General features: G+C 40.6%; 1 protein-coding gene across 1 annotated transcript; it reads right to left on the bottom strand.

Moving 5' to 3' along the window:
- Positions 1-2,147: 2,147 nt before the first annotated feature.
- LOC128298527 (fibronectin-binding protein A-like) lies at positions 2,148-6,698 on the bottom strand. Its single transcript, XM_053034281.1, has 4 exons — positions 6,678-6,698; positions 2,891-3,222; positions 2,580-2,820; positions 2,148-2,471 (listed from the first exon to the last, which is right to left on the bottom strand). Exons 1-4 carry the CDS (start codon positions 6,696-6,698, stop codon positions 2,148-2,150), a joined length of 918 nt encoding a protein of 305 aa, XP_052890241.1.
- Between the last annotated feature and the right edge of the window lie 1,960 nt (positions 6,699-8,658).

Genomic DNA, 8,658 nt, shown 5'->3' with positions numbered 1-8,658 from the left:
TTTTGTTTAATTAAACCCACAACACTAGGTGGGTTAAATAGGTTATTCATGTAGAGTTTTGTAGTGTCTAAATTTCGGGAAAAATTTAGACGATAATGAGCATCTAAAATTTCAAAAATATTATTATTCTAAATAGAATTGATTTGTGACAGAATGGTAAAAGATAAGCTTTACAATATACTTTTTTAACAAGATGAATGCGCTTGACATAATCGGTCGTTTTTACTTACTTTTTAGGAACCATTAACTTGCGAATGTCACTTTGTCGCTACGACAAATTAAACCCTTATTCGGGTAGCTTTTACCGGCACATCCAACATCAATAAAATTGCTCACCGCAGCTCACGAACGGCAATATATTTTCATATAAAGCGCGAGATAGCGAAGAAAAAGCGAGAAGCCGTTAAAAACTCTTCGCTTTTTGTCCCCTGGGTAGTGCAGTGCTGAATACCAATGATGCGACAGGGTCGCTGGAAACTGTGTTCGGTGGATATTCAATAAGCCTACATTTAGGCGTATTTCGTTTCGGAGCATTCTTTGATTTTTCAGGGGTGTCACGTACTGAGCGGTGTTCAGTTGTTGATGGCCGATGTTTGCATATCCACAGGTGAATGTTTTGCATTACAGAATGCATGAAGAAGTGCGTTTTAGTTTCTTGTTTGTGGATCGTTATCAACTTCTCACTTTGGATGATCCACTTTAGCCTCAAGCTTCGATCTAATTCGTTCAACAATTTTATTCGACAGTTCGATCAAATGTATAGTTTTTATCTCACAGTCCAGTTCTACAGCAGTGTAGGCCGGTACAACTCGTGCGAATTTCGATGTGAAATCATTCAAGTTTCATAATCTCGCTGCAAAACATTTAGAACAACGATAAAGTGGGTAATTTTTAATTCTGTTATTCCTGGTGATGAGAAGGCAGCTTCACTGGCCAAAACAGGGCCTGAGAAGGTGCTTTTTAGCCATACATATCCAGAACCCTCTCAAAATATTGGCGTTTCTCGCAGCAATTTTATCTATCACAAAGGCTGAACATGCGAGAAGCGGATGATTTAGGGAAATCAATCTTTTTCCGATTTCTCCACAAGTGTCTCAGCGGCTTCGGTTTGATGGTTTCTCTGTTGATCGTAGATTCATCACTTTGTTTTCTCGACTCATGTCAAATCCTTCGGCTCTTGATCGAAATCTACAGCGTATTAACCAAGTAATGTCAAAAGTATGTGGATATGAAATAAGATCGTGATGTGGACCATCTTCGGTAGTCCTAGTTGGAGTTTCAAACCACCAGAATTTCTTAGTTGAATGCAGTCAGATTGATCGTAAGGCTGCCAGGTACTAGGGTCAGTTTCAGTTCAGTATAAACTAATTTGTTATTTTTTTAGCTTAATGATGAACATCCTGGCCGAATTGCTTGACTAATTTGTTGTTACTTTTATTTATTAAAATATTCGTTAAAAGTACTTACTTTTCTTAGTCATATTAGTTGTCTAGCTTTAAGAGCATGCTCAGTGGCATAAATATGTATAAGAAAAGTAAATATGGTGCGTTAATTTCATTATATAGTATCTTGATGATAAAAATAGTCTGTGCTATATTCCGTCTATGGAGGATCAGTTGTAAACTTAATAAACCTTAGTTGGATTGAATTGGTGGGAGCTCCAGCGTATAAATACTGTTAACAGCTTGTTGGATTTTCGGACGATATTTTTAGGCATTTAGGCATTGAACACGACACGGTTTCAATTACACTTGATCAAATGTATTGCTGCTTACTGGGGAATCAGATGTATATGTATATCGAGATCGCTACCGCCATTTGTCGGAACTAACCCTCACTTCCATGACGTACAGGAGTGTCGAACTGCTTTGACAACCCTGTAGCTACAATAAATAAAAACAATAGCACCGTTTAAAAAAAAAAAATTACACAAAACATTGGGCCATCTGCAGGGATTGGACGAAAAAAAAACATATATTGGACGAAATTGCAGCAAATTCTGGTGCACCGTATGACGAATCAAACGATTATATTTTAAGTATGAATAATTCACGACAAATGTTACGAAACGTATTGCTTCTGCTTTATTGCCAAATATAACACAAAAATGCCGTGTTTAATAAAACCAATGAGAACATTTTACCGACTTACTGATTACCGCACTGTTGCGGAATTGCTGGGAAGGCAAACTTGGAAGAACTTGCATCAACTCCGTCCGGCAGCCCATCGCTCAGCATGACCGGGAAATAGGCAAACTTGGTTCCGTTACCATCTGCTCCACTCTTCGGCTTTTCCGCCAGCGTATCGAGCAGCTCATTGAGCTTCGCCTTAATTTCTTCCATTTCTTTCTTCAGCTCGTCGCATACCTCCGAGCAGGCGGGCTGGGCAGGTGGGGGCTGCACAACCGACGGACACATATCGCTGGGCTTGGGCTCTGGATCGGTTGGTATCACGTTTGGTGGAGGCAGCGGCTTCGATGGTCTCGGTGTTACGGGGTACTTTGGTAAAGGCGGACGACGTGTGGTGGGTGGAGTTTCCACTTCTGGTGGTGTGGGCGAAGGGGTCGGTGGTGTCCTTACAGATGGACGACGTGGGGTGGTGGATGGAGTTTCCTCTTCAGGTTCAGGTGTTGTGGATGACGGTGTTGGGGGCGAGGGGGGCGGTGTCACGCGCTGTTTTGGGACAGATGGACGAGGTGTGGTAATGGGTGCCGGTGTGATGTCTAGCTCCGTTTCGTGCAACGCTTGCTTACAGGCCGGCGGGAAGAACAGATCCTTCCACTGGACGTTCTTCTCCTGCGATGCCTGATACACGTTGTTTCTGAGGAATCGAAAGAAGGAGTGTTATAACATCATGTCAGGTGTATGCAATGGAATGATCATCCACTTACATGCTGCCCTCGAGCCGTGCGACGTAGATCTTGGTGGCGGAATCCGGAGGTATGACGCGGTATCCTTTGAGATCCGATACGTAGTGCACGAGATGCGGCTTACCGTCCGGATCGACGAACCCATAGCAACCGTACGTAACATCATCCGGACCCTTGACTTTGTGCTGGAAATGGTTGTCCTTCTTCTTGTCCACGTTCAGTCCATACTCGAACGATCCTTGTGATAGCCGTCCGCTTAAGTACGAGTTGGAATTCTTCTCCACGTTGATCTTCACATCGATGCCCGTTTCACTGGAGTCGAGAGCTTGCGCGAATGCAACAATCGTTGCCAACTGCAAAATAGCGATGTTTATTACAAAGTATATTGTTAAAATACTTGGATTTTGTTTGCATACTTTGAGTTATTATTTAATTACTAGTTAATTAATAATAGTCTGATGAATGATGAAAAAAATGTTTTAAATATATCAAAATGACAGTCATGATCAAATCTTGAAATTTGCAAGAATCATATAATATCGCATCGCTGCTCCCATCGACTGGTGAAGCTGTCCTAGACACGAACTGCATATCCGCAAACAGATAATTGATGCTTTATGGAAGCAGTTAGAATTGTATAATCGAAAATCCTGGCATATACAGAACTGTGCGGACACAGAAAAGGGGATTACGTGTTTCATAATGGAATCGATGGAGGTGCCCAGTAGTTTGTAGAATATGCACGATTCCGACTCATTGAGCGTCTCTCTAGCGTAAGAACGCTGTATCTTTGCAAATTCTCATGTGTTAATTCCTGCAGAACAATTCATCATGCTTTCTTGCTTTCGCAGATTTAGTTGTTAGTTAGGCAGAGCGAGCAAACATGATGATTTTTGTCGCAGGGTTGTTAATTGTTTAAAATGTTCAACAATTGCATAATAACAGCATTTTCTGCATATGAAGTACAAATACAATTTTGATTAAAATCACACAATTAGTATTACCTATGCGGTTAATTAGTATTACCTATGCGGTAATGGAACAACTTTTTACAGGAGGACAATAACCTTCAAACCTTTTTGCTTTTTTGGACAAAATCAAACCTTTTTGCTAAATGTCGTTGTCTATCTCATAAAAATTTCATGCTAGCTGCATCATTGCATTTTTTTTATTTCGTTAGAACGGCCTGGCCGTATCGACTTTATTTTACCACGTAGCCGGATAGTCAGTCCTTGCTGCGGGGGATTGGTCCGGATGGGATTTTGGTCGGGTCCGTTCGTGTGGCTCCGCTACCATAATGCCACCGGGCCGCCTCTACATCTTTGCATTAAGATTGTCGGTAAAGTACTGATAATCCTCTGTTTTTTTGAAAAATTCCCGTCTTTTTGAACGACTTCTCAATTACGCCATTATTTCTCCACTATTTATTACCCCAGCCGTGCTCCGTGTAAAGTCGCACTATTTTTCGCATGTAGTGTGCAAGTTCATCGTCAAGGTAGTAAAAAAAGTTTTCAATATATTCCATAAATAACAGTATTTATATATTGGTTTCTCCTAACTCCGTTCAGCATATTTTCGAAATACACTCACTGCATGTTTTTAAAACGCAATAATTTACAATCATGTTAATGAAGATACTATAGAAATAAGTTAGCAGGATTTTCAGTTTGTAACAAAATGACAAGTCTACGACGTAAGAAATAAAAAAAAAACATAATTTTATACCTAGTGTTGTTTTCAATGATATTTTTTAAAAGTCAGCGATGAGTCGTTTGAGTATCAGTTGACGGCGACAATTTCGAGGTGGTGTAGAGGAATTCTGCTATGTTGGGGCGGTCGTTAATTCGGATAATGACATCATCAGTAAAATACGAAGACGCAATCGTGCGTAATACGAACTTTACCATCTGTTGAAATCCAGAAGACTTCGACGGTCCTCTATGGACACGCGTCGTGAACCATTCGTGCGAAGGATGCAAACGCTTTGGACGTGTGTGAGCGAAACATTCTCCGGATCATCTTTGGCAGTGTGTTCGAGCATGGAGTATGGAAGAGAAGGATGAAGAACGAGCTTGCTGAGCAGTACGACAAACCGGACATCCTGATGGTGGCGAATGCGGGCAGGATACGATGGCTGGGGCATGTTATAAGGATGCCGGACTCAATCCCACTAAGCGGGAGTTCGATAGCGAGAGAGAGATAGAGCGAGAAAAATTAAGTGATTAAGAGAGAAAGATAGAAGAATAAAGAAAGAGAGAGAGAGAGAGACAGAGAGACAGAGAGAGTGACAAGTCATTCGAAACATGAGTCGAACTCGTAAGTATATAACCATCTATAAATTTCTAAAGATTCTTACGGAATAGTAGTCAAACTGATAAAAATGGAGGTGTAGCACTAGAACACGAAATAGAGATTGGAATCTTGGTATCTTCTAATCCTTGTAAAATCAACTAGATAAGCTATAGCTACAGCCTACAAAATATTCTCCCTCATCTTACAAGGTCGTCTTGTCCCATTCGTTGAAAAGGTAGTTGGAAGCTATCAGAGGGGATTCCGAAAAGGAAAATCAACCACTGATCAGATCTTCACTATGCGTCAGATCTTGGAGAACCAGGTGGAGCAGCAGCTACACTTCTTTCATTCCTTCATCGTCTTCGCGGCCAGCATCAGCGTAGCCGGGGTAAACTTTACGATGCAATGAGCTCTTGTGGAATTCCAGTCAAACTTACCAGTCTAGTACGAAAGACAATGGCCAACGTAACATGCCAGGTGATGTGGGACGGAAAACTCTCAGGAAACTATGCTATTACCATGGGTCTGTCGAAAGGCTCTAAGCCGCGTTTCAGAGGAAGAATGCTCAAACAGATTCTAGTCCACGTATGGGTGGAAGGACAATGGAGGAATCATAACAATTATGACTGTAAATTTCCGTTTAAGTAAACGAACGGTCCTAGTTTCAAACATAATTAACAAGCATATTGTCACCAAAAACCTCAAGATTGTTATCAATGGTACGAGGTAACTACAGTTCACGGTAGAAGAGCCGTTCGTCGTTTATGTGCGTCCAAAGCTTGATGACTCCCTTAGGCTCTGTTTGGTCGGCGAGAGTTGGATAAATGCGTGCGATAGTACAACACGGAACGAAGAAGTTTGTTTTAACGCTCACACTTTCATGAGACAATGGTAGATTAAATCAAGACGATTTACGAAACCACCAGACGAACCTTTCAACCAAAAGAAAGTTCTTTGTTGCTGAACGCGGTTGAGGATCGCTTGATACGGGAAGTAACACAAATAACTAATTAACATAACACGAGCAAAGTAGCACCGAACACATGTTAATTACTAAAAGGCGAAGCGTATCGCAATCATTTTTTTTTGTTTTCGTTAGAACGACCTGGCCGTATCGACTTATTTTACCACGTAGCCGGATAGTCAGTCCTTGCTACGGGAGATTGATCCGGATTGGATTTTGGTCCGGTCCGTTCGTGTGAAGACCGGCTCCGCTACCATCATGCCACCGGGCCTCCCCCGTATCGCAATCATTCTTAAGCTTCGATGTACTTTAAGCTTAAGTTTGGCGAGGAAGACACTTGCTTTCTTGTTTTTTAAAGAGTTCCGGGAGGTAGAACAACTTCCTTTGTTGTATCCTACATTTTTTGGCAATATTGACCCGTCACTGAGCAACCCAATCTACGAACGGCGAGAATATTCCGGATAAGATTTCGAATTAATTTGCACGTATGGAAAACTGGCACTGCCACCAATTCTGATCACCAGATCACTCGAAGTTGGTAATTTTACTTACCATCACAAAATATTTCACCATTTTGATGATCTTTCGTAAAAAAGTATATAATCACTGAAAAGTTCTACTACACTATAGAGATCGCTCGTTCACTTAGTTGTACTCAATCTTAGCTTTTGTTCACAATTTTCACTACTTTTTACCCAATAAAAATGTTCTTTTATTCCACTCTCGATTGGGAGAAAGATCGATCTAGCACTCGAATAAGGACGGTAGCTTGTGGTTCTTTTCACATTTTTAATCATTCACTTTTATGTCATTTTACTGGAAAATCTCTTTTAAAATTTTCCAGTAAATTTCCTTTCACAGCGATGGTCGGCTCGCTCAAGCGAAACTGCGACCCGGTACGATAGGATGTTGGAAGGCACCTTTCAACTTTAACCGCGTTACTCAACCTCTGGCACACAACTGCTGCTGATTGGTACCGTGTCCGATGGTCTTATTTAAACGAGTCCGGCCAGATGAACTGCATCCGGCACCGTTTCAACGTAAAACATATGCAATCCCACTCTCGTTCTCTTGATATGTTAGTCCGAGCGTTATCTATCGCTGACAAAGACCATCTTCTTTATTTTATTAATTTAGAACGACCGGAGCGTAGTACTAAATCCACCTTCTACTCGCAAAGTGAAACCAAACCGAAACGAAAGAAGACAAGCATGAAAGCGAAAACTTGTTTTTATCATCAAGAAAAGAAGTGAAATAAAAGCTCCTCTCGTCCCATCGCTACCATTCGTCTTATGGAGCTTTGTTTTATTACATCTTATACTTGCTATTCGATGCTGTTTTTTCCTCTGGTTTTTGTTTTAAACGATCTTTATTTTACATTCGCTTTGACCCTTCCTTATTTAGCATTCTAATACGATTAGACAGGTTCTTATGCTTTGAATCTCGATTGTTTTAAATGGCAGCGCTAACCCCGGCGTCAAACTGTCGTATATTCTCAAAATGTGTTAAAAAAAACTGATTTGCAAGGTATCTTTCTATGCTCTCCATCCATCGCGTTCCATCGGAAACAGGACGAAAACAATTTGGACAGCGTAGAATAAGAATTTGGCATCAGGGTACGTTTGATTTTACCAACTCTTATTCTTGCCGACAGTTTCAGCCAAGAAATGGAAAACAGGCAGGAGAAGTTTGTTGGAAACATCGCAAAAAAAATAATAAACACACCGGATGGCTCCAATTTTGCATGAAATAAACGTGAGTTCTTTGGAAGGTGACAACGAAGTGTTGATGGGAATTGATGGGTTTGGTTTGACGTTTCAGAGCGTTACGGATTCATAACGAATTACGAAACACTATGGATTGGATCCTCGTTGTCAGGGAGATGACCACAGCAGACATGTTTGCAAATTTAATCTGAATTCTATAGTATTGGATGAGCATGGCGTGCAGGGTAATAGGATAGTGTTGTATATGCGTGTCGACCTGTTTGCTATCGACTAAACCTCTTTTAACATAACGATATTCACCACTTCACTGCAATTACAATTTTTGCAGGCGCCATCAACGTCACATCCATCAGCGGCATCAGACAAAATCCCCGAGTTTTAAGGATTGAATTTAATTGGACCAATGCAAAGATGACGAAATGTTTGTTTATCAGAAGCTCTGACCATAACAGAACGTGCCTGAAAATCAGAATATCAGTTGATGGTGATAATACCGAGGTAGTTTAGCTAACTTCATAATGTCGTAACTTCAAAGTACATTCCCAATTTTTAGTAGCGCTGCGTAGCACAGAATTCACTAAAAATATGTCTTATTTAGAGATAAACGTTCCACCAAAGATCATCAACAGATCAATGCCTAATGGATTTCAGAGACGGACATCAGATTTATAATCTGAACCAGGAGCCGGTGGCAGTTAAAATGCGTTAAAGTGCTTATTAGCAAAAAGCAAACAGAAAAAGAAAATCGAAATATAATTATTTGATTACTTGTTGAATTGAAGAAATTTCTTTAAAATAATTAACAG

Source organism: Anopheles moucheti, chromosome 2 (genome assembly GCF_943734755.1).
Source record: "Anopheles moucheti chromosome 2, idAnoMoucSN_F20_07, whole genome shotgun sequence".
Taxonomy (NCBI): domain Eukaryota; kingdom Metazoa; phylum Arthropoda; class Insecta; order Diptera; family Culicidae; genus Anopheles; species Anopheles moucheti.
The sequence above is the reverse complement of the archived record's forward strand: the minus strand, read 5'-3'. Positions and strand labels throughout refer to the sequence as shown.

What these genes read in the sequence shown, in the direction of transcription:
- LOC128298527 (XM_053034281.1), bottom strand. Translation starts at nt 6,698, where the DNA reads ATGGTGAAATATTTTGTGATG. An exon ending in TGGTGAAATATTTTGTGATG is followed by an intron (nt 3,223 to 6,677) that starts GTAAGTAAAATT and finishes GCTATTTTGCAG; the next exon opens with TTGGCAACGATTGTTGCATT. An exon ending in CCACCCCACGTCGTCCATCT is followed by an intron (nt 2,472 to 2,579) that starts GTAAGGACACCA and finishes AGACCATCGAAG; the next exon opens with CCGCTGCCTCCACCAAACGT.